The sequence below is a fragment of the Lathamus discolor genome, chromosome 5 (genome assembly GCF_037157495.1).
Source record: "Lathamus discolor isolate bLatDis1 chromosome 5, bLatDis1.hap1, whole genome shotgun sequence".
NCBI lineage: Eukaryota > Metazoa > Chordata > Aves > Psittaciformes > Psittacidae > Lathamus > Lathamus discolor.
Window position 1 is genome coordinate 104,922,740 of NC_088888.1, and position 26,433 is coordinate 104,949,172.

Genomic DNA, 26,433 nt, shown 5'->3' on the forward strand with positions numbered 1-26,433 from the left:
GCGCGTTGGGGACGGGGTGTGCGTGGGGCTGTGGGGCTGTTCCTGGCCGCGATGTTCCGGCGCCCTCCGCGTAATTTTCGTGGCCGGCGGCGTGCAGCTTCCAGCAGCAGCAGTGAGGAGGAGCCCGAGCCCGCCGTCGCCCCGGCCCCAGCCCCCGGCCCCAGCTCCTGCTCCGAGCCGGAAGAGGAGCCTGAGGAGGGTGAGGGAGGCCCTGGCAGCGCCGCCGCGTCCCCGGAGGGGGCCAGGGCGCACGCGGCGGAGGAGCCGTTACCTGGAGAGGGGCCGCCGCCCCCAGAGGAGCCGGTGGGCAGCCCCGGGGGCCGGGAGGAGAGCGGAAAGGCGGCAGCGGTCCGAGGGCCGCGCATCGCCGGAAGCGGGTCGGCGCGGGGTGGAAAGGTGCTGCTGAGTTTCGGTAGTGAGGAGGAGCCAGAAGGTAGGTGTCCGGCAGCGTCCTCCCATCCTAAGGGCCATCGAAGCCGCACCGGGCCGGAGCTTGGATGCACGGGCTTAGCCTGCGCGCCCCGCGTCCGGTCTGCGGCTCCCGGAGCGCCGGACTGCTGGCGCGGGGAGCTGCGAGTCACCATTACGCCTCTTTCTCTGTAAGCAAAAATACGGTTCTGCGTCAGGGATAGGGCTGTTGTGGGGATTATAAACGAAACCCGTGTAAAAGTATTTTGAAAGATTATGTATGTCTATGTGCTTTTGGCCGGGAAGCATTTGAGAGCTTCTTAGGGCTGGAGAAAACCAGAGAAAAGTGTCACAGAATCACATAATCCCAGGTTGGATGCCCTGGTCCAGCCTTTCTTGGTAAAACATGACCTGGACTACATGTTCCAGCATCCTGCCCAGCCAGATCTTAAAAGTGTCCAGTGCTGGGGAGTCCACCACTGCCCTGGGGAGATTATTCCAATGGCTGATTGTTCTCATTGTGAAAGTTTTTCCTCTAGCGTCCACTTGGAATGTTATAAGGAGTAACTTGTGCCCATTACTCCATGTCTTTTCCATGTGACTTTATGAAAAGTTAGTCTCCATCTTCCTTGTAGTCACCCTTTAAAAACTGCAACATGGTAATAAGCTGAGCCTTCTTTTTTCAAGGCTGATCAAACCCAGCTCTCTCAGCTGTGTGGTATGTGATTCCGAGATCAGGCTGCTTAATGATGAAGAAATTGAAATAACTGAAGCTTAAATGTTTAGTTGACTTTTCTGCACTGTTGCTTTTGTGGCTGATGATGCAAGACAGGGCAGCATACTGGAGTCACTTGGATGAGCACAGACTGCAATAACAGTTTCAGCACTACAATGTTGCTATGTTGAGGAGGCTGAGCTGCGCAGTTTTAAATCAAGCGCTGCTGTTATCTTGAGCAATAAAGCCATGAAACTACTTAGAACATGGAACTAAATGCATTAGTTAGACTTAATGCAGTCAGCACTTCAAAAATACACTGTGCACACACAGAGAGGGGACACGCTTTGGATGTAATACGTGGGTGTATGTAGAATCATAGAATAGTTAGGGTTACAAAGGCCCTTAAGATCATCTAGTTCCAACCCCTCGCTGTGGGCAGTCACACCTCACACAAAGCCATGTTACCCAAGGCTTTGTCCAACCTGGCCTTGAGCACTGCCAGGGATGGATGCACATATACTGCTCTCTCAATGTTACTTGGAATAATTTAATTTTACCTAAATAGGTGAAGAATGCTTTAAAATTAAAAAGCCATCCTTCAATGAAGTAACCTTTAGAGTTCGAAAGGAAAGCCTGCTGCCTGCCCCGACAGAATCTGGAGAAAGCAAAAGTAAGTACTTTTTTCAGTTAAATATTCAATGGAATGCTTATATGAAGACGTATTAAAAAATCAGTCAGTGAAGAGTGATGTACAAATACTGCAGTTAGATGTTTTTTGCATGCTAACTGAATCCAGATTATAGTTACAATCTCACTTTAAAGGTTTAAAGTTTTCATCTTTTTGTGCTGAAGTTGTTTTCCATATAACTTTGGTAAAAAGTATCAGAACTTGGAGGCTGTTCTTGAGAAGATTTAGTTATGCAGGGCTCCTCTAGTACATCAAGGTTAATAAACTTCTGATAAATTGATACTTCAGCATTATATCTTTCAAACTGTGGGGCAACATTCCACTTCTTATTGCTGTCAAATTGCAGTTTGATCTGAGTATTTCGTGTTGAGAGAAAACGTAAGGTTAGTAAAAGTTTGTTTGATAACACTTACAGTAAACCTTAAACTTTGTGTTATTAAACTGTGCTGTTACAGCATTTGAATACTTTCATTGTGTGCAGTCAATAGCCTTGATTGTTCTGATAATATTCCAAGTGTCATTGAACTGTCATAAGCTGCCTATTGGAATACTTGGGGTTTGTTTGTTTTAGGAGCAAGTGTGTCTGGAAGTTGTCTTCCTCTCTAATCCCCTTTTGGCAACTCTACCAATTCATAGTTATACCCTAATTGCTACTGTTAGATTAAGATAAATAAGATTAAGAGATGTTTTGGCTTTGAGCCACCTGCTCTAGTGGAAGGTGTTTCTGCCTGTGGCAGGGAGGTTGGAACCAGATGATCTTTAAGGTCCCTTCCAACCCAAACCATTCTATGATTCCGTAATTCCTTTTGAGATTGTGCTTCAGATGAGATGGTAAAATTTCTTTGTAACTTCTTACAGAACTATACCTCATACCCTTACAAAAGGTGACATGTTCTGTTGTTCAGTAATCTGATGATTTACTGAAGATGTAGTAACAAGCAGAAATCAATGTTTTTAAAGAATTCAAAGATAATTGGAGACCAAACAGTCATAAAAAAACCTTTGTAGTATAAATAAAGACTCCCTCATTTTTAATGCTTCCAAAATAAATAAGGCAGTTTTTCAATACGGTTTGTAAAATTAAGGGAGGTGAACCCAAATGTGCTATGAGCTATTAGGATATTAATCAGTTGTCATCTGGGAGCTGGTATCGTTGCTTCTGTGCACGTAAATGTGCTCTGTGTCTCAGAATGACATATTAGTTTAGGCCTATCACAGATGCTTGAATTTGAGACAAGATCTGGCTTGTAAATGAGTGTCTTGAAACATCAGAAAATTGGATGTGTTTTGATGAGGGCAGATGGTGATAGATACATGATCAGTCTTTGCTGCAGCAAGGTGTAAATAGTTACTGGTAGCCAGTCATGGCACATCAGATTCCAGCAGCTGAAACTGAAATCATGAATCTTACTTTTTTTACCCCTAATACAGAAATCTGCCCACTGGAGCCTAGAACTGGCAGCATCAAAGGCCCTTATGAAGAAAGGGAGGAGGATGAGGATGAAAGTCATTCTGCACTAAGTGAGGACTACAACAGCTCAGACTCTGAAAATGAGTCCAGCTCGCCACAGAGTCGGAAGGATCGATCACCAGGTTAATTTCCTGGATTTTTTTTTTTTGGTTTGTTTTTAAGGAAGTTACTTAAAAAAACCCCAAAAACCCAACAAAACTGAAATATTTTTTGTCTTTTTTTGTCCGAAGTACGTGACAGGATGGGTGACATGAATCCCACACAGCTTAAAACATGTAGTGTATAAGCATCTTGTTTGTCCTGACTCATGACTACCCTTCTTCTGAAAGAATAGTGGCAGTTTTTGGTTGCAGATATGTTTTATTTCCATGTTAATTTTGGGAATGGATCAATAATTATGTCCATTGGTTTCAGAAGAAAGGCTGCAAAAAGTTCCTGTTTGGCAGTGGTGTTAAGTTCCCTTAATAAGATTAAAATACAGCCCACCTGTGCTGATTCGTAAACTCTTGATTCCTTTGTAACTGAGTTTGGTAGCCCTGATTTCTTGGGGAGATGAAAAAAAGGACAGTCTAACAGCAATTCATTTAAAAGAAAAAGTCTGAGCTTTATTTTCAGACTGAGAACCACTTTTCAAGGATTCATTTCCAGGTCCTTACATTAACATGGTAAACACAGCGTAAACATCTTGTGTCCTATACTCAGAATTGTACAGTGATCCTGAACAGTGGTGGTTATTGACATTAGGAGTGACACAGGCTGTTGGTTTTAGTCTTTTGCTTAGATTTTTTTTCTCTTCAATGCAGGTCACATCCCCAGTGCAGATTGTATTGAGGCTGCTCGGAGGAAACGTCAGATAGCTAGGATACAGGAGGATTATCTTCCACTGGATGTTTCCAACAGTCACGAGGTCTCTCGGAGGAGAAAAGGTGGTGATTTAGAGAGTGAAGATGAGTCCGATACAGAGAATCTCGATTTTGTTCCTAAAATGAAAACTCTTAGGCAGAGGATGACAGAACACATGGGTGAGTTTGTACTGTTTCTGCTAGTGGTTGTGGCTTTGTTTTACTTATGTCTGGAACAGTGTGGGACTTACCTGGTAAGGTTGTGCAGTGTAAGGCTTCGCCCCTCAGGGCTCTTGGCAAAATGCTGTGCAGCTGGTATTTGAGGTTTCTGTGGGACATTATCCTGGTTTAGGTCTCACTAATGTGGTGCAGGATCGTTTGAGACACATATAAGAAAATTTTTTTGGCCATATTGACTGCAAAAAAGAAAAAAAAAACCAAACCCAAAACAAACCCTTGTAGGAGTCACAGCATTTAATGTGAGTAAAATTGCTGTAAATCCTGCCTCCTGCATCTAACCTGGTCTTCCAAGTGCTTTCCCTGCACTAACACCATGGCTGTTCTTGAAAAAGGGAAAAAACCCCAAACAACACAGCGCTTCAGAAATGAACAAACCTATTGCACACAAAGCATATCTAGCATTTCCATTGCTTTTGTCCTCTTACAGCTGCTTATAGTTCTATGAAGCATGGGTTTACTTTATTATTTGAAGAAGGGTTATGAGGAATGCATAACTACAAGCTGATTCTGCAATTCTAATTAATGCTGATCAGATTTTTGTATCTAATAGAGTGTATGCTTTGGAACAATCAAGGATTTGCTGTGTATAATGTCACTTACTGTGTTACAGTCTAAACTTACACCTTATTTACGTGTATTACACACAGCTTTGCCTTCAGACATAAACCCAAGAGGTTTGTGCTGCTCTTACTGCAGTAGCTGTCTAAGAAACAGTATGTTGAGGAAATTGATATTGGTGTAAATGCTACAGATCCCACTAGCTATTTCCAAACCTTCCTTGCCTTTCAGTTTGGAAGTCTTCCATCTGCAGATTTTTCATCTGCTCTTTTTTGTGTGTAGTAGTGATGGGGAGATCCATTGTTGCTCTGGGGGGTGAGGGGGGGAAATACAGGATGTAATTATATCTATTAATGATTGTTTCAACTTTCAGTGTCTGAGGGTGATGAATCAAGTGAAGATGAAGCACAAATTAAGTGGGAAGTTCAGCAAATAAAGAAAGCCATTAAACTCTCTCAGGTGATGCATGCTTTTCTAACACCTGGAAGTTGCTTTTTGCTCATAGGCAGTAGAGCTCCTGTATCTCCTTCCTGTCCTTTTGCTAGAGAGGGTTTGGGGAAGTTATACACTGATTCTTCAGGGAAAAGATGACTAGAAATATGGGAAGATAATAATGAAAATCTGTAATCTCTGTATAGCTGTTCAGAAGCAGGGTATTGTTGCTTATGTGCATCAAAGGCCAGTACCTGTATGTGGAGGAGGACTCTGAAAAGCAGAGAATAGAGTTCTGAACCCTTGAAAGCAAAAGTATTCAAATAACAACAATTGTAAAAAGTTGTAAAACAAAATTTTTTCTTTTATTATGCTAAATTCCTGCTGGCCGCAATCCGAGAGCTCTCTTCAGCAGTTCAGCAGAATTCTGTTTTCTTTCTTTCTTTTTTTTCCTCTGGTAAATAATCGGCAAAAACAAACTTCGTATCTTCTGATGAGCTGGAAATTTTGTTTCTGGCTTGAATCATTTACTCTGGGTCAGATTAGGAAAATCTGAATAACCAGTTCTTTATGTCTGAGTAGACAACTGTAGAAACTTTTGCCTCTTATATAGGAGTAGTTAGAGGACTGGAAGCAAGTTACACCTTTTTGCTGCTGAATTCCAGATTAAGTGTGGTTGGTGCTCTTAAGTCCTCATACTTGTTTCTGGAAAACTTAATTCCTGCTGTTCAGGAAACTGCAACAGTTTTCAGTAACGGACCTTGTTTGTTATGGACTTGCTTGCTTCAGTGGATTGTGTTTTGGCTAGATTTTAATATACAACCTTCCATGCTTTTAGAACACTGTCTTTTAATATATAAGCTAAAACTCAGTGGAATCCTTCTTTAGTTACAATTACAGTGAAGCTGAGTTGTGAGTGAAGAATCTCTCTCTTGAACACTGGCTTTGTCAGAATGTAGCATTCATATTTGTAGGGGGAGCGGAATCAGAAAGTTTGATATGAAAAAATAGACTAATAAATGACAAATAGATGGCAAATAGTTCATCATAATTATATTAAAATAGCTTTGTAAAAGCAAGATATAAATAAAATCAGATATTGCCATCGCTACTTGGCTGTAGTTTATTTCCACACTCTATATTTAGAATTTTGATACTAGTGAAGTCTCAGTTGTCCATGTAGAAGCATTATAGAATCATAGAATCAACTAGGTTGGAAGAGACCTGTAAGATCATCAAGTCTAACCATTACCCCAGGACTGCCAAGAGCTTCTTTTATGCTTTAAAGGACATGGAAAATAATAATTCCAATAGATGTGGTGTGCTTTGCGCATTAATGCTTCTACAGCTATTTAAATGTTTAGGAAATTTTTCACCCACTCTGCATTATGCGCTATTGAAAGCTATTAATGTTTTCAGGCCAAAACAGCAACTGAGGTGTACCCTAAATTGTGGATTATTTTGTGCTGTTTATATGTATGTGCACTAGATGTTTTTATACAACATACATATGCAGGGTTTTATACTTTGTTTTCCTTGCCTCTGTGTTGTGCTTTTCTGTACAACATTTTTCTGTACTTAATTTGATTATTGAAATACATATCTTTATATCACATGCCTTGTGTATTGGAATGATACATCTTGTTGATCTGAAGAGCTGCAAAGGGAAAACTTGTATACGTTGTGTATTAAAAACTAAAATTCTTGTAGGAAACTTATGATGCTACTTCCCTGTATGAATCGCAATCAGCTAAAGCAAAATTTGATCCGTCTGTTTCTCTGCCGCCTGTGAACTTGGAAATTGTGAAGAAGCGACTGACTCAAAGGTAAATCCTGCACTTACGAACTTAACTTTTGAGTTCTCTTGAGTTTTTGTCACAGAATGGGAGATACAGGTTTGAAGTTTTATTCTTTTCCAGAATACTGGAGGATTTTTGGGTTGTTGTTTCATGTGTACTAACTCCTGTTATTATGTCTAGTAGATTTTTAAGTGGCAATGATTTGTTGTAGGGAAGCATTTGAACTTTCCAAGAGTGTTTTATCAACTAGAACTTGGAGAGTAAATTCATTTAAATGGCAACAGCTTTTTATGCTTTCTAGTAGTATTTGACAGAAGCGTTGGTTCAATGTTATGTTTGCCCAGCAAGCAAAACTTCAACTGGGGCAGGTGGAGCTGAAAATCCTAGCCCCCTTACAGTGGCTCTTACACCAGTATTACCTAAAAGCAGCAGTAAACTCTGTACAGCCTGTTCAGGCAAACTAGAACCTTTCTTGATACTTGTCCTTAGTTGTGAGCCAGGCTGTGACTTTTCTTTAGCAGCTCAGCTGCTGTATGGGCAGCTGAAGCATCCTGGGATAGAGATTGGAACCTCCCAGAGGGTGTGTGAGGACAGTTGTGGTGAGATGTCCCAGGATAAGCCATTGCCTGTCATCTCTCAGAGCTTCAGGAAGCAGCTGCTCAGATAAGTTTAGACAAGTGACATTATACAGCTGAGACATAAGTAGCTGCTATGAACTCGCTCTGTGCTCTCTCTGTATATGCTTTGCTTTCTACAGACCATCACTGACCTGCTTGTTTAAAAATTTGCAACTAAATTGGACTAAATATTTTTGTGGAATTTTATGCTTGCTTTGCCATAATCACCTGAAAGGAATTGAGTTAAATGAAGTAGGAATTTTGGTACAGAATCAAATAAGAAAAATAAGAATAAAGCTATAAGAGTAGGAAACCCATCTGAAAAATAGCAAGAAGTGGAGGGGAGACCTGTTTAGTGTAAGCTTTGTAGATCTGTTTAACATGGTAAATGCTGAAATCATAGAATCATAGAATAGTTAGGGTTGGAAAGGACCTCAAGATCATCTAGTTCCAACCTCCCTGCCATAGGCAGGGGCACCTCACACTAAACCATCCCACACAGGGCTTCATCCAACCTGGCCTTGAACACTGCCAGGGATGGAGCACTCACAACCTCCCTGGGCAACCCATTCCAGTGCCTCACCACCCTAACAGGAAAGAATTTCCTCCTTATACCCAATTTAAACTTCCCCTGTTTAAGTTTTAACCCGTTACCCCTTGTCCTGTCACTACAGTCCCTGACAAAGAGTCCCTCCCCAGCATCCCTATAGGCCCCCTTCAGGTACTGGAAGGCTGCTATGAGGTCTCCATGCAGCCTTCTCTTCTCCAGGCTGAACAGCCCCAACTTCCTCAGCCCGTCTTCATACGGGAGGTGCTCCAGTTCCCTGATCATCCTCGTGGCCCTCCTCTGGATTTGTTCCAGCAGTTCCATGTCCTTTTTATGTTGAGGACACCAGAACTGCACACAATACTCCAGGTGAGGTCTCACAAGAGCAGAGTAGAGGGGCAGGATCACCTCCTTCAACCTGCTGGTCACGTTCCTTTTGATGCAGCCCAGGATACGGTTGTCTTTCTGGGCTGCGAGCGCACACTGAAGCCAGCTCATGCTCATTTCTCATCGACCAACACCCCCAAGTCCTTCTCTGCAGGGCTGCTCTGAATCTCTTCTTTGCCCAGCCTGTAGCTGTGCCTGGGATTGCTGTGACCCAGGTGTAGGACCTTGCACTTGGCATGGTTAAACTTCATAAGGCTGGGTATTTTTAATTGTAGCACAGTAGAGAACAGTAGTGTAGTTCAGTTATCTTTATTGAAAAGTGTTCTCTGCTTCAGAGAGGTGAAGTAAGTTGTGGTCTGTTTCTTGGTTCCGTTACAGGTTTGCTCAAGCTGAGAAAAAACTTGGGATGTCTAAGGAGGGAAGGGAGAAGAAAAAAAGGAAGCAGAGTTGTAATATATGTAAACGTTCCTGTCTAATAGTTAGTCAGAGCTATAGATGTAGGTTCCTAGGTTTTATCAACTACTAGCAGCAGGAGTCTGCAGTTGGTTTTTATTTACTAGTGAGTGCATAGTGAATGCTGATAGATACTGCTATCCCTGCAACTTACAGCAAACTGATATTATGGACATGCTGACATGAGCTGTAGTTTTCCTCAGATTACATTGGGTAAAATCCAGTTAATGTGATGCCATGAAATTTGGCTTTTTATGATTTTAGGATTTATGGTACATTCAGCAATCTAGGTAAGATACCAGGTAAAATATCTAGGTAAAAATCTAGGTCAAATATCAAAACTAGCACCACATAAATGGTGTTTGAATCTTCACACTATGATGCTTGTCTAGCCACATAGTTCTGAAAATGCTGGCATGGGTAAATCTTCCAGCTCTGCTTATGTGCAAGTCCTAGCACAGGCAAAGATTTTTATATGTGATTGTAACGGAAAAAATGTTTAGAAATACATCAGCTGTTAACTTGGCAATAGTTTAGTTTTCCGTGTTTCTCCTCTCTTAGGATAACATCACTACAGAATGTGCACCGTGCCCACCAGAGGGAGTATGAGAAATACAAGGAGGACATTGAGAGTTCCAAGATGGCTGTCCAGGTGCTAGAGAAGTCTTCAGATGCAGCTCTGAATTACAGATTCTACAGGTCCATGAAAACATATGTGGAAAACTTGATAAACTGTTTGAACGAAAAGGTATGTATTTTTTTATCTTTTTTTTTAATCCAGACGATAAAGGTGCATTCTGTCAATGAAAGATGAGGGGGGGTTTTTTTGGAAATGGAGGGATACCATCCAGTTAAAAATCAGAAATTTTAATGTAACAGGAAACAAACTAGCAGGAAAAAATATCAACCCTCACCTGAAGCGATGATCAAGCTAGTATAGGTATGTTTGCTTGAGCTGTGGTCTCAGCTAGGTTCTGTTGGATCAAAACAAAATGTTATTGGGGGGAGTTTTCTGCAGGTCTAGTTACGAGAGTGCGCTGAAGTTGAATGAGAGATGGCATTTAAATTCACTTTTGGGATCTCAGAATGTCTTTACTCAGGGTTACGTAACAGAGGTGGTAAGGATTTTGTGTTGGGTTCCAGTTGGGATTGAGTTAGCAGAGGTGTGTGAGAATTTGTGGACATTATTGGCTGCAGCTGCCTCCTGATCTGCAAGCTTTGTGTATTTAAAAAGATGAAGGTTCGGAGAAGGGGAAGAGCCACCTGAAGTTTGGCCTCAGTGAAAGTAAACTGCTCTTAGTCTCTGTAGACTGTGCTATTAAATCTAATTTATGTCACTTTGTTGCGTTGCAGTTGTGAATTTCTGTATGTAACTTTCAAGAAGAAAAAAAAGTTTGTTTAATAAATACGTTTTCTTTAGTGGCTGGTGGCTCAAAGGCAAATTGAAAGCAAAGAAAGCACACCAATTATATTGTCCTATTGAAGCCTTTTGTAGGAAGACTTAAGTAGTCCTGTGGTGAGCAACTGGCATTTAGTTTGTGGTTTCAGCCTTATAAAAAAGCCTGCAAGACCCCAGTGACCAGGAACTTATTTTTAATCCATGACAGTTTGGTTCTAATTTCACAGCTATACTGAAAACCCAAGGAAGCGGTTGGGTTTTTCCATTCTTTTGGGATTTTAATTAATTGAAAACCTGATTACAATTTATTATATTTCAGCTGAAATCCATTAATGAGCTAGAATTGGCTGTACATGTACTTCTTCAGCAACGAGCCATGAGAGTATTGAAACGAAGGCAGGATGAACTGAAAGATGAATCTGCTTATATTCAGCATCTGACAAGTTAGTATGAAGTTAGAAGTTATTTTCTTGTTGAAACATTCACTCTTTGAGCAGAAGTAAAACTCTGCAGTTCCTTTTTTTACTTTTATCTGCTTTCTCCTTTCCATTGTCTGTAGGTGTGTTCAGCTGAGATGAAAAGCAGGGTGTTTACTTGCAGCATCACTTCTACGTGAGACCATCTTTAAGGCTATTTGTGCTCAGAATGGAGATTCCATATTAGGTGACATGTGAAGAGAAGGGCATAAAGAAAAAAGCACCTTTGTGTTTTATCTAAACCAAAATGGTGTTTTTCAGTCACTGTAGAAAAAATTATTGCAGTTACCTCACTTTCTTCCCACACCAATGTATTGTTTGTATGCCATATGAATCTTTAGCTGCTCCTGTTTAAAAATACCCAACCAAACATCCAAAACCAAACCCTTTAAAACTGCTTAGTCAAAGCAAAAAGCAGTATGTTTGGAGGTGCTGGGAACAGATTGGAGGCCAGATGCACCAGTTCCTGGTAACTACTAATCATATGGGTTCAGTTTTCTCACTACACAGGATAAACTGATTAGAGGAAACTAGCAGCCTGTATGATTATGTAAAATGGTGTAGCAAGCTGACAGCAGGTGTTAAGAAGAAAAGGGTAGTGCCATAATAAGTTGGCATTAAAATGATTTTACTTCCAGTTCATTACAAATGAGACTGTACTTGCATGTTTAATAGCACTTGTAATCGTTTTTATATGGTCCTAGTTATATTTAGTATAGTGGAAAGGCTGTTTTTTCATATATGATAATACTTCAGTGGTAGTAGTACACTCATTTTGGCATGTTGTGGACATACCAGCTAGCTAATAGGGCTACAAATGAATGGCCAAAATAGAGAATGCTTCTTGTTTCTAATTTTTTGTTAGACTCAAGAATTAGAGTAAGGATAGTTGGGGTCAGTTACTACTCAGGTAACAGGAGACAGTGGGGGGCTGACTAGTCTTGAAATCTAAATGCAGTGATTCTTTTGAATAGTGTAAATCAAGGATTTAACTTCGATTACAGTGTTGGAACTGAAGCTCTAAAGTTACTGTAATTTATTACATGGTTTCGTTTTTGATATACAGGATGAAGGTAGGTCCCTATGCTTGCCTTTCACACTGCTAAGAACCTATCATGGAAGACACTTAAGTTCCTTTTCCAGGATTAGTAAGCAGTGAGGGTTGTCTGGAACGTCATGAAACTCACCTTTTCATCAGCTGCTATAAGGGAACAACTACATCTGACTATATGCAGTTAAAAAGAAGACTTACTGTGCATTATTGTAGACATTAGGCTTGACTTTTAATTTGGCTATTTTCCAAATGAAGAACGACAGGAGGAGGATCTGTGCTTCCTGACTGAAAAAATAGAAACTTTAAAATCAAACCATTTTATTTTTGTCTGTTTTTGTTTTCTGATAGGTGGGAATGACAAACTTGGTAATGATGGATTAGAAGGTTATAAGAAGACACAGCTTCTGGAAATGTGTGAGCATCGAAGGTAGCTATTACATATAGGTGCACTTAACTCCAATTTAATGTACTGTGCACTGGCTTGCTGTCACTTACTCAGTGATGAATGTAAACCTGTAGGATTACTAAATGAGATTACACAAAAAAATACATACTTGCTTTCCAAAACTTGAAGTACTTGGAAACCATCTATTTGCTAATATCATTCTGTTCATGTCGATTTGAATCTGAATGCTTATAGATCTTGTTATTTTAAATTAACAAGTCTTAAGTGAGGAAAAATATATGAGGGGAGCTTTAATAAATAATATTATGACTTCATACAGAAATATATATTTGTATCATTGTATAGATAGCAAAAATGGGTGGTATTGTTGCTGCTGGGAGTTGGTGGTGAGTGAAAGCAGAGCAACATCTACACTTTTATCAGTGTAGGTCAGTTACTACATTTTTGCATAAAGACTGTGTTTGGGGATTGGTACCAACTCTTTAAGTATTGGGAGTTTTAAAAGTTTTACAGTTGTATTGGTGCCTCAACTCATAACTGTACTTCGAAGCAGCAAGAACCTTGGAATTCCCTATTACATGATTCTATGATCATTTTAATGGATTTTCTACATACACGGGAGAGGCTCACTCACCCGAGTTCATTACAAAATACAGGAATTGCAGACGGCAAATGAGAGAGTGTTCAGGAGAAGCTGATCATCATGAAGGCATGTCAAGTGACGATGAGCTGACTCCAGCAGAGATTAATGAGTTCCAGAAGAGCAAAGGTTGGTGACTGTCATAATGTCCAAGAACAGAATCTCTTTGATATTTTTTTTCTAAATGATTTTAGGAAAGGTAAAGAGATAAATAATTCAAGGTAAAGGGATACTTTGATTTACATGTTCCTGGTTACACACTGTAGAAAAGAAATGCATTCAGACAGTTCTGGCTAATGATTCGGGAAGAATAGGTGCATGGGTGTAGATTTCTTTTGGTATGACTTGTGGTGGTGGCATTACACATGACCGGTTGAGCCGGAAATAAGCTCTTTTAGATCATGCCAAAGCTAATCTGACAGTACTAGGTGTGATGCTACAATGTGTTTTGTATAACCACTTTGTTTCCTGGAGATAACTAGAACACCAGCCTTTCATTCATGCTATCTTGAACAAATGGATGAAGAGGAGCAGGGAAAGGCATAATACCCTTTTCCCAGATAACCCTGGAAGGGTTTGCATGTCTCCAATTTTATCAGTGTTGTGAAGTTTGAAACATTGTGGTTGTATAAGTCTGTGGAGTAGATGATGAAGAAACTTGTCTTTTTTTGGTCTTATGACAGTATTTCTTATGAAACTGGGATTTTCAATGAGCCAGTTTTAAAACCCATTTCAGTATCAGATGTGTCAAAGATAAATGACAAATATCATACAGATATTTCTCATGTCCTATAGATGCATAAACTTATACTTCAATAAGTTCTGTGATTGTTTCTTTTTATTCCCAATGAATATTATCCATAGATAACGTTTTAGAGGATAGTAGGAAGGTCTTTGAAGATGTACATGCAGATTTTTGTGACATCAGAAAAATCCTGTTGAAATTCCAGGAATGGAAAGAGAAGCTTCCTGACTCTTACTGTGATGCTTACATCAGTTTCTGCCTGCCTAAGCTATTAAATCCATTGATCAGAGTTCAGTTAATGAATTGGAATCCTCTTGAGGTAGGTGCACCAGCTGACTGTTTTCTTCAAAAGTTGTACGCGTGTTTGGATATTAATACACAATACGAAAAATCAAGATACTTTTTCTATACATAGCACGGTGCATTAGAAATGAATAGAAAGATACTGTGTTGGTCTCAGGAACTGAAGCATGTGGTTGGAGTTTTCTTAACCTTCTCCTTTCCCTTTACATCCAGACCCTTTTGCAATGCCCCGTGTAAAAAGAATTCTTCTCTTGAGTTGTTTGAAGACACTTTAAAATTCCCACCTTTAAATTTCACCTTTAAGTGTAGTTTTCCTGATATGCCATTTTGGCCTGTTCAGTGAAGAGGGTGGATCTGAAATCAAATGGGAATCTCTGGTATCATTGGATGGAGCTTTTCTTTTAAGCCTGACAAGCTGAAAAACTAACAGGAATGGTCTTTCAGCAGAATTTTACAGAGTTGGAAGAGATGCCCTGGTTCAAAGCTGTAGAAGAATTCAGCGATGCCAAAGCCGTATCAGAATCAAAAAGGGATGATGATCCTGATCAAGAAGTTTTGTCTAGGGTGATTGAAAAAACTATTCTTCCAAAAATTGCAGGTATAGTGAGATTGTCTTGAAAATGTTCATTGAGCTAGGCAATCAAACTTCTAATAAAAGCGATAGCTTTCAAATGTTAGTTATGTAATAGTGCTCCAAAATGTAATGATTACATGGCCTCACTCTGTGGGGCTAAAGCAACCACTTTGTAAGATTAGTGAGGGAGGCTTAGCTTTTTACGTCTTTGCTTCTATTACGTTGCAGTGCCTTGAACTAGAGCGTATACGTACTTGTGTATTGTGAGTGAAATGAATTTCCTTATTTTCCAGCATTTGTGGAGAGTGTATGGGATCCTTTATCTACTTCACAGACGAAGAATCTTGTACAGCTTTGCAGCAACATCTTTGTAAAACAAGTCCTTTCAAAAAATAAGCGCAGTCAGGCAAAAGAGGTAAAAAAAAAGAAGCTCTTCATCCACTGTGTGCGCTTTCTGTACGTGCTCTTAGGGGCACTGTCCTGAAGTTGTTTGGTTCTGATTACTTGTTTGTTTTGGCAGGATCTAACAGTTAAACTTTCAGCTCTCTCATGCTCCCCTTATTGAAGGTGATGAGGATGGGACGCTCTTAAGGCAGAAATTAGCTTCTGTTCTAGAAAAATTCTGCCTGTACCTACCAGGAAGCTGACTGTAGATCTAATCTTGCTTCACTGCAGTGGCACTGGTTAGAATTTACATTTGCATTTAATTATCTTTCCAAGTTTGAGCTTTACATGCTCATAATGCCTCAGTGGTCAACTCCTTAAGCTTTTATTTATAAAGTAGATATAGAATTTTAAGACTTGAAAATCCCTAAAGGTTAATTACTTCACTAGGAGAAAGGCTACTTTGTAATCTTGGCAATCTTTTAATAATTACTTTTGTACCCATAGTTACTCTAGCATGCCCTTCTTCAGCCTGATTGCAGTTTTACTCTATGTAAATCTGGAGGTGTATCTAGTATAAAACTGGTGAGACAGAATGGATATTTAGGCCCTGAGTATGAGAAGAAGTATTTTAAGAAAATCTTTGTCCCTTCTGAACCTTCCAAAGGTGCTAATTTGAAACCATGACTTGAAGTCATGTCAAGTGGTACAGTTGATCTTAGCTATGTTGTACAGAAAGTAAACTAAACTTAAAAAAAGGTAGGTGCAAGTCTATGGCACCTAGAAACATGTTGCTTAAAAACACATCCTAACCTAGCTATGGTGATTAAATACACTAGTTTAACCCTGTAGGTAATTATAGCTGTGATTTGTCTACTGTTTTTAATGTATTACTTCAGTGTGTTTTATATACAAGTGGCAGCTGTACTTACCTGTAACACTACACTTCTAAATGAACAAAATTACCAATGAAGTTGTTACAAATGGGAGAGGAAGTCTTTCTTGTGAGACACATTAATAATTCTTTTTTAATAGGATTTGATGAATGTGGTTGTCCTAAGAATGAAGAAATCTGTAGAGGAAGATGTCTTTATTCCTCTGTATCCTAAAAGGTAAGCTGACTCTGGGAATCTTTTGGAAAAAAATACAAATTCAATTCCTCTACCCTTCTCCCCAACAGCTATAGATGAAACATTGTAAACATCCATTAACAGCTATGGAACAAACATGCCTTCTACTATTTTGTTATGGGAGAGGTTATGAAGCCTTTGTCCTCTTCATGAACCCTTTCTAAAAGGATAACTCCACTGACTTAACGCTTTTTTAGCTCTTGTAACCAAAAACTTTACAATACATGAGATTTACAGTCTGATTTTAGCATAGCAATTTATGTCTGAGGGCCTCAGTCCAGGTTGTCTGGTGTTGTGTACCTGTGTCCCCTGAATTCCTCCAGTTGTTCCAAAAATGGGGATTTTATCATGGATGCTTATTTCTGGGCACTATTTTGAAGATGGGAGTAAGAGTCTGGGAGATGTGGGGTTAAGCTACAACTATGAGAGAAGCTTTGCTAAAGATAGGGTAGGATGTTTGGTTCTAAACAGTTCTGGTTTGGTATATATCCATAAAATGCAGACACAGGTGTTTCCAATTGGTACTTCTATTGAAAGTTAATTCATAGTAGTGGTATTACAATGGGTTCAAATTGGCAACTGTTTCCCCAGACATTTATTCTGGTTGTGGCTGTCACTGCTGAAACAATTCCAGAATTAACATTCATCAGTATCTAAGAGATCAATTGTCTGTTTATCTTCCTTTAAAAACCAACCAAACAAAACCTCCTTCTGTTATCTTTTTTTTTCCTTCTTTCCATGACCAGCACTATGGAAGACAGGTCATCACCACATTCAAAGTTTCAAGACAGGCGGTTTTGGTCAGCTGCTAAGGTAGAGAAAATACATCTTTTTTTCTTTCTTTGAAATTCGTTTTATTGAAAAAATATTTTGTGGTCAGTCAGGAAATATATCTTAAGTCTGGCTCCTGGGAGAGTAAAACATTTCTATTAGGGTGTGGATAACCGTTGTGTTTCTCAGGAAGGCATATTCTTGGGCTTTAACCTGAAAGAGGGGAGATTCAGATTAGCTATAAGGAAGAAATTCTTCCCTGTGAGGGTGGTGAGCCACTGCACAGGGTGCCCAGAGAGGGCTCTGGGGAGTCTTTAGAGCAGCTTCCAGTCCCTATAAAAGGGCCAACAACAAATCTGGAATGGGACTTTTTACAAGGGCATGGAGGGATAGGAAAAGGGGGAATGGCTTTAAAATGAAAGAGGGGAGATTTAGACTAGCTATAAGATAGAAATTCTTCCCTGTGAGGGTGGTGAGGCCCTGGCGCAGGTTGCCCGGAGAAGCTGTGGCGCCCCCATCCCTGGCAGTGTTCAGGGCCAGGTTGGATGGGGCTTGGAGCAACCTGGTCTATTGAAGGCACATAATGTTATCTTTCTTACACAAAACTTGTCATACTGTGTTTTAGCACACTTCCAGCCACCCGGTATACATACTGTTTCTTCATTACTGCAGCTTCTCTCCAATGTTCTTCTTTGGGATGGAATTGTACAGGAAGATACGGTCCGTGATTTGGGACTGAGCAAGTTGCTGAATCGCTACCTTCTTCTGAACCTCTTAAACACACCACCAGGGCCTGATAATATAGTAAAGTGTCATAAGGTAAAAGGTGATTTGTACATTGGAGGAGGGCTTAAGCTAAAAGCTTGTATTTTGTTGTCGTTTTTATGAAGAGTGGTTGAAACTGAAGAGGGAATATTTAAAGATTTTAAAATTTAAACATAATTTAAAATTTGTTTTAATTTTTTTTAATTACCTTGGTGTATAAAAGCATTTTAGAGCAAATACTGGTCCATAGGTTCTTATGAATAACTCCTTGTACGGATAGTCTATCTTGGTTTCAAAGAAAAAACACACGCTTCTAATAATAACCACATGTGCTAGAAGATCCCTGTCAGAAGTGATGGGACTTGATTATATTGAAAGATTTCCTTCTTATAAACTTTTGGTGTGAGCAGGTGGTTGCGTGTCTCCCAGAAAGGTGGTTCCAAGATCTTGAAAGTGGGTCAACCCTCCCTGAATTACAGAACTTCTGCCACTACTTGCTCCAGTGTGCCCGTACGCTGCACAGGAATAACCACAGGTAACACATAAGGCTTTTCTGGGGATTCGGGCACTTCCTTGAGTTAATTTATGTGAAATACTTATTTATATTCCTTAAGTCTCATGTATTTGACACTTTGAAGGTTGTTTTCATTGTGTATATTCTATATACATAAGAGTCTAGAATGTAAAGGAGTGTTTCTGCAGTTCTAGTTTAGTTGACAGTTTGAGCTGCCAATGTTGGGTACTGTTAGTGATGAGGGTAGCCAAGGTCACTTGATGAGAAGCAGCTGAGGAGAGGTATCTTACTCTTTTTTTAAGATGAACAAACATAAAGTGTGCTAAAGGCAGGCACATGGAAGTGCTGCAAGATAATTTTTTTCTTGTTTTTTTTTGTAGTGATGAAACAAAAGAAGTCCTCCTCCTGCTGGTGAAAGTCAAAGCTCTGGCTGTTGTTGAAGGCTTCATTGAAGAGTATAAACTTGAACACCTTAAGTCGATGACTGGGAAATAGAGAATTTTGAAGGTCCAATACCGCAACAAGTGGGCTAGTCACACTAAACCAGCTCTAACATGAAATTTAATTAGTGAATCCTGACCACTCAAAGATGCAGTGGTAATTGCTGTTAAATACTTGAGGTCTTTTTTCCAACTGTCTTCTACTGCCATCTACTCCTAGGTTAAGGAGTCCTTTTACAAGTTACAGTTGTCAAAGTGATGGTCTGGGCATTCTGAGATGTATGACAATGTTTTATTACTTTATCCTTTTTGGAAGGATTCCTGGGAAGAGAGAAAGTGCCTGTACTATTTGTCACTGCTCCCCTGCAGAAAATTTCAGAAGCCGTTTTTAGTATTAATGGCTAAATACCACTCTGACTTGGCATCATTGAGCTCTTTTAACTTGTGGTCCATTGTGATTTTGGGTAATGTCCAGCCATCCCTGGTGAAATAGAATTTCTCATGTTGCAGGGGTTTTGACCGTAACACAGGAACAAGGGACATCAGTGGGCAGTGAGGAAGTGTGATGGTACATGTGGCTTCAGTGAGGGAAAAACTTGCACAAGAGAACACCTGGGGAAGAGCAGACACATTGTGGAGACTGCATCTGATGAGTGTGGTCTTGTGCTAGAGTGGTACAGAGAGAGCTGGTGTGCCCACAGGCAAAGCTGTTGGATGACCTGTTTTGTCAGGCTTTTAATTAGACACCTTGATGACAAGCACAGGAACCAAGTCAGTTACTTCCTAGTAACTGAAGCTCTAGGATGGTCTTCCTTCTGCTTCCCAGCAAGATCTATTGCCCCTTAGAAATCTAATCAGGGTATGATGAACTAATGTTGTATAACTTTGTATATTTGTACTGAATATTGTTAGATAATAAGAAGGATGCTTTATTGTAGAAACTGTGTAGTGCATCACAGACTGTGTGTTTACTTGTGAATGTACTTCTCCATAGTCTTCTGGGACTAGAATTTTAATTCTTACAGCCTTAATCCCTGTGATTTCTTTTGTATTTTTTTTTTTAGTTAAAAATGTATTTTTGTAAAAAATTTTACCTGTAAATAGTTTTGATCAGTGTTACAGACAAGGTGATTTTTAAAATGCTTTATTTTGAAAATGAAGTAAAAATATTTTGCTGTGTTAATGACTCCTACAATTCAGTTCTTCAACATGTGACAGGAAGGTTATTAGAAGCCTGAAAAAACATCAGGCACCATTAGCCTTCATTACCTCTAGGAGTTTTAAGCTGATGTTCCACACCCTGCTTTCTAGTAATGGTGAATTTCTGTTGCTTTTCCTCTCAGAATGCCAACAATATTGCAGTAGGCCAGCCCCACCACCTCCTGACCTCATTGCTTATCTTGTTCTTGTCTCATCCCAGCTGTCTCTCCTGAAGGAACCAGCCTTGTGCTGTTATGAAAATGTGATAGATGTTCTGTCACAATTTAGCTCTGGAGGTGGTTTCTTCTGGAAGAAAGATCCTGTGCAATGACTTGTAAGCACAGGAACACAGTTTACACCCGTGTGCTTCTGCTGTGGATGTATAATTTTGTGAAACCAGCTGTCCCAGTACTGAGAACCTGCTCTGACACTGTGAGCACTTATCCTGAACCTTACACTAACTCAGATGATTTAGCTTAAACAGCATAGTCTGTCCAGTCTGGTTTGGTTCTTCAGAACTGGTTTCAGAGCATTTGTATTTGCTGCTCTGGTGGCAGAGCAGTAATACTCATCTCTCAGAAAACAGGAAACTTTTTAACAGGAAAACAAAACAGTGCTTACACTGAGAGTATACAGTTGGCTTAGACATCTCCACTTCCCTGCTATAGCCTACTACTGAAGTCAAGCAGTTATACAACTAGCCCCTCCCTAGTCTGCAAAGAGAGAAGCAGCAGATGTATTTGGAAATGACAATGCAACTAACTTGGCTGGGTAATACAAACCCATCTATCTCCTGAACTGTAATTTAAAAAAAGAGCCAGGTTAAAAGCCAGACTGTACAGGGCTTTGAGCCAACCTGGTCTAGTGGAAGGTGTTGATGCCCATGGCAAGGGTTTTGGAAGTAGATTATTGTTCCAGCTCAAACCATTCTGTGATTCTATGAGGCTCAGCAAAAGGAATGGCTGTTTTCAGGAACAAAAAGTCAGTGCTGAACCACAAGAGTCTGTACACTTTAAAATCTTCTGGAAAGGTTAACTTCATTGCTTTTATTGCTTACATTGCCTACACATATAAAAAAACCCAACTTGCGAACCAATAATCTAAAGACTGAAGTCAAACTAAGTATTAAATTTCTCCATAATGCCCAAAGTGCAAAAGCTGTTACTATTTTTTAAGCTCTTCACTCACTTCTTTCCAAATTTTTTCCTCTATTTTTGAAGTATCATATTCCCGCAGCATATCAAACTCCAGCCAGGGCTTGCTCCACTTCTGCGCTTCTTTCATTTTTTCCTCAGGCAGCTCAAACTTTATTCCTTTTATGTTGAATTGTGGCCTTTCCCACCGTTTTGACCATGGCTTAGGTTTCATTCGTACCTGCAGCTAGGGTGAAAGATTAACAAATAAACAAATTTTAAAACAACCCAAAAGGTATTAATCACAATTTTGATTGTGAGTTTAGCAAAAGGTGCGACAACCACTGCTTTAACAAGGAAATAAGAGAAAACGGACCAGTTTACCAGTGTTAAGGAACTACTACTTTACTCTGTTAGCCAAAAAGGAATTTTTTGTGTCTACATGACCATTGTCACAGTATCTTGTGAAGAATTTTAATTAACTGTCTTGATTAATTATACAGTCTTTAAATTGACACACTGAGTAAAGTTAAATCATCTTTTGAAGTTCTGCTCCTTATTAAGGAAAAAGAAGAGTAACCTCCTGGGAAAGGGAGGAATCATCGCTCTAAGCTACTGAGTTACCAGACAACACTCTAACAGGCTCTGCTAGTTTCTGGCTCTTCTCCCAGAATGCAGGTTTTAGCTGTCTCTTCCCAGCTTACCTTCCTTCTGGGCACCTCGCACTCCCAAATCCATAACCACATTACCGCTAATGTTCCTGTAAGGAAGAGCTTTCCCCTCTGCGCAGTGTTACATAGAGGCATTCCATGAATATCCTCAAAACTAACTATGGAGGATGGCAGGTATTTACATTTTCAACATTCTGCCACTACAGAAATGACATAAAGACTCACCTTATTTTGCCACCCTGGTAAACTAACGTAGCACAGAGCTGGTTAACAGCCTGCCAGTGTATCAGTCAGGTATGAAAGTTACCTAAATGATCCTCCAATTTCCCTCTGAGACACGTCTCTTACCTTGTTTACAGGGATTTCTTCATGGGCTAAATGAGACACAGGTTTCATATTCATATCAAATGTACTATATTCAGGGAGAGCATCTCGCAGGTACATCAGGTTGTCATCCAGCCTCTTTTCCAGCTTCAGAACTTCTATCGACTGGATTCGAGGATTGTACAGTTCATAACGTATTTCAACACCTTGGAGAGAGAAAGTCTGGCTTAATGAACCAAATTCATTAGAAATATTAACACCAAATTGGTATTCAGTGTTACACATTCCTGTATTATTCAAGAACTGCTTTCTACTTACCAGAAAATTAAACATACAGCGCTGTGTGCACATGTGATTGTATATGTGATTGTGTCTGCACAGGAAAATACCAATTTCCAAGTCAAGTCTTTGATAACAGTATGTCTTAAGAGACATGGACGGCTTGAATTTAAGGAAGACGAGCTTGGGTTTTAAACTTCATTTCCTTTTGGTTACTATGGCTGGTACTATTTAGCTCACTGTATGTGCAGTGCATATAAAGAGACACCCACCCTTTCATATTGTTCTCAGAACATCAGTATTTGCACTGCCCCCCATCTTGTCACAGATCAGAATAAGAAGCTGTTAATACAAGCTGCTAATTTGTTGCTTGTTACAACAGTTCACGTGTACATCCCCAGCTCATGCAAATACACAGCGCTCAAACTGGGCTAGTATTTATGTGGCTACCAGAAGACAACCCAGGCTCAAATCTAAGCACAACCATAGTGGACTGCCTTTGTCTTTCAGAACGCAGATCTATAAATCACTAAATATAGACAAAGAAGTTACTATGTAGTTCCACATCTTCAGTAATAGAGCACATCAACATTGCTGTGTATACAGTTTTAAACTTGCACTATCCTTCGTAGGTAGGATCATGATTTCACTTTCATCTACCTTCATCCTCTCCACAGACTAAATTTCTATACCAGGTGTCGCTTCACATACACCTCTAACATTTTTTTAGCTTTTCTAGCATAAGTAGTAGTGGTAGGACAAGGGGGAATAGCTTTTAACTGAAAGAGGGGAGATTTAGATTAGCTATGAGGAAGAAATTCTTCCCTGTGAGGATGGTGAGGCCCTGGCACAGGTTGCCCAAAGAAGCTGTGGCTGCCCCATCCCTGGCAGTGTTCAGGGCCAGGTTGGACGGGACTTGGAGCAACCTCGTCCAGTGGAAGGTGTTCCTGCCCATGGGAGGGGGTTGGAACTGGATGATCTCGAAGGTCCCTTTCAACCCAAACCATTCTATGGTTCCATGATAATTGCCACAGTTCAAAACCCACCTTGATCTTCTATAACATTCCGAAGAACAAAGGTAGCGCCAAGTCCTTTTCCTCCTCTTTGAATGCAGATGCCTACAAACCGGTTGGTTTTGTTATTGGCATATGGATCTGCAGTAGTAACAGCGAGGATGCTGCCTGCCAGAAAAAAATACATGAAAATAAACAAGACTGGTCAAATAAATACATACCAAAATGTGGGAAGAGAGTCAGACAAAGTACATGCCTTCAGTTACGTTCTGAAAATGTTTTATTTTCCATGAAAACTGCCAGAATCAGAATAAACTTCTAACATGCCCTAATTCTGTAGGTTAACTATGAAGCTTCTTCACCTTCGCACCTTCCCCTTTATCATTTACTCTTGACTATCCAAATTGAATACAAATAACATATTTTCCTTTCTTGAGCCTTACTGGTAAACCATGCTAAAGTGCCAGGATTGAAAAAAACATGAAAGAAACTCATCAGTATTATATTTTTAATGGAAACCAGATGTAAATATGAAATTAAAATCTGAAGTAGCATGCACAAGAACACATACTAGTTGATCTAACACACCTGACACTATTTAACAAAATGTGACCATGCTTTTTACCCAACCCCACACCATAAAACACTGATGAGAGTTTTAGCGCTGTTACTGACCAACATAGAACTCAGGGATGTTGAAGACTTTTCTTCTCTGTATCATATCCTTCCTTTCTATATAGTACTTAAAGGGATCTGTTCTTCCTCTGGGAGGTATAAATTCAGGGCTCAGGAACCTAGAAGAAAATTCAAACTTTTAAAGTATGAACCAAAAGCATTTCCGTAAAAAGTACCACAGAATTTCAAGTATTTTGCCTAAAAATTAGCCACCTGTTAACCACTGATACCAGCTGCCTTTTCAGAGATACAAACTGCAGTTCAGGAAGTTACCAATTTTATTTTTTTTTTTGGTGAGGTTTTGTTGTTGGGGTTTTTTTTTTTGTTCACTTATTTCATTCCTTTAAACAATTTTTCAAAAACAGTAACAAATGTTGGTCTTCATGAGTTGACTGAAAGAGCTGAAGTTCAGTTACTGCTGTCACAGCTAAGGAATAGGTTATGTCACTGTTTAATTGTAAGAACAGAACAGAACACATGAATTACACATTTAATGACTTTACAGTAACAGATACAAAACAATGTATTACCAGCTTTTACAAACCAATTCTACGCAAGACACCACATAAATGTTTTTTCGTGTTAGAGAGGCTTAAAGGGACGCTCAACTATTTTCTGCTCCAACAAATTAAACAATGCCAAGGAATTCCCTCATGCCCTGCAACATAATTATCCAAGTGCTGAGCTGAAGGCACACATCCTGACATGGTACTGGCCTGGGCTGAGGACTGTTTCCAACAGACCATTTGGATGTGGTCGCTGTGGTTTGGATGGTAAGACCAGTTGGCCTCAAGGCTTGAGAATGAAGCTGGACACATCTAATTCACTAGCACAGATGTATCTTAAAAGTTCTGGATCTGGCCAGAAGAGAAGTGCCCAACACAGAAAAGGAGGACAAATGCAAACCTGCCTTACAAACCTTACAGGGGCTGTAGCGGGGCGCAAAGGGCAATGTGTGTGGCAGCACACAGGCTGTGGTTGGTGCTGCTGCCTAAATAACTTCAACCCTACTCATGATCTTCAAAGCTGTGCAATCCTGGGAGAATAAAAGATCATTTAAATGTAGCTGCCTGTCCTGCTGCATCACACACTGCATTTCTTACAGGAGCCACACAGACTCTTCACTTCTTAAAGATGTTTCCATAAGGAAATCTTAAGACAGAGAGGAAATTTTTGCAGTCTGGTTTTTAATACCTTCCCCACTCCTAGGCTGTCTACATGCTACGGGGTGGGTTTTTTTGGGGGCAAGAAGGGAAGATGACCAGTACAGTACTACCACTCTCCTCTCAGACACAGCACTACAGTTTTAACCACCGTGCTATCTAAAGCAATGCAAACTGGTTGAGGTGAAAATAAAACCACTCAGAACAAGAGATGCATCAATAGGGTTACCACTGACATCAGGTCCATTTCACAAACTGCAATGTATGTGCTCACAGCTAATCTCAAGGGCTAAGGCAAAGACTGACACAGGACCCATGTCCCTGCCACCACGGGGAATACCGAGGGGATGCATGCCTCTAACAGAACCGCACGCATTAACCCAAATTTGCAAAACTGGTTATGCTACACAGTTTTTTCATGTTTCACAGCTTTCAAGAACCCTAGAACACAGCATTTTAAGGTGTTTTAAAACAAGTTTCAACACGAATGGTCTGTATCAGAACTTTGAACGTGCTTTTTTGTGTAGTAACACCCTGCAGCTTTAAGGAGGTGGTCACACGAGTCCCAGCTCCCACACAACACGCGCCCGCGGCGGTATGCAGCAGGACACCCTACCTCCTCTCCTCTTGCTGCTTCTGCTTGTCAACAATGACGGGCTTTGGAGGTGGCTGAAATTTTGCTGGTTTTCCATCGCTGTCCGTTCGACACCCCGAGGAAGAAAAATACCCTGCGAAAGATAAAATAATACCAAACGCCGTGTTTTCAAGTTGGCCAGCCCCCACCAGCCGCGCGGTTCCAGAAGCCCCTCCCGCAGGCCCCGCGCACTATCCCCCCCCGGCCCCGCTGATCCAGCACATTGATGGAAAGAGACAGGGCCAGGCGGGGTAAGGGGCAGGGCGGGTGCTCACTGCCGCGCAAGGCGACCCGAACCGCGGCGCTCCGCGGCAGCGACCTCCCGCAGGCAGCTGCCATGACGACTGCAGCCGCTTCCGGCCCGGCGGCGCGAGCGCGCAGCGCCGCTATGGCGAGCGCGGGCGGACAAACTGTGCCCGAACGAGAAGCGGGGCGGTGGCCGTGGAGCTGCCTGCGGCCAAGTGAGGGGCCCGGCCCGCGCCCGCCCCGGCTGCTGGGAAGCTTTCCCACTCCAGCTCCTGGCTGCGGGGCGGCCCAGCTCCTACCTAGGAGGAGCTTTGGGTGGGGAAAAAGTGTTCAA

General features: G+C 40.6%; 2 protein-coding genes across 3 annotated transcripts; one reads left to right on the forward strand and one right to left on the reverse strand.

The window, feature by feature from the left end:
* GCFC2 (GC-rich sequence DNA-binding factor 2) lies at positions 1-19,944 on the forward strand. Of its 2 annotated transcripts, none has more exons than XM_065681761.1 (18): positions 1-433; positions 1,692-1,796; positions 3,246-3,407; positions 4,089-4,307; positions 5,299-5,384; positions 7,068-7,183; positions 9,722-9,908; positions 10,879-11,002; positions 12,438-12,516; positions 13,152-13,264; positions 14,000-14,199; positions 14,628-14,781; positions 15,051-15,172; positions 16,177-16,253; positions 17,018-17,084; positions 17,715-17,861; positions 18,218-18,342; positions 18,702-19,944. In XM_065681761.1, exons 1-18 carry the CDS (start codon positions 52-54, stop codon positions 18,814-18,816), a joined length of 2,580 nt encoding a protein of 859 aa, XP_065537833.1. In that variant the 5' UTR covers positions 1-51; the 3' UTR covers positions 18,817-19,944. The 2 variants fall into 2 exon arrangements, with proteins under 2 accessions (XP_065537833.1, XP_065537834.1); XM_065681762.1 differs by having other exon boundaries at positions 14,631-14,781.
* On the reverse strand, positions 19,890-26,234 carry MRPL19 (mitochondrial ribosomal protein L19). The gene is made up of 6 exons (XM_065681763.1): positions 26,129-26,234; positions 25,836-25,947; positions 24,057-24,175; positions 23,415-23,549; positions 22,114-22,295; positions 19,890-21,341 (listed from the first exon to the last, which is right to left on the reverse strand). Exons 1-6 carry the CDS (start codon positions 26,190-26,192, stop codon positions 21,126-21,128), a joined length of 828 nt encoding a protein of 275 aa, XP_065537835.1. The 5' UTR covers positions 26,193-26,234; the 3' UTR covers positions 19,890-21,125.
* Between the last annotated feature and the right edge of the window lie 199 nt (positions 26,235-26,433).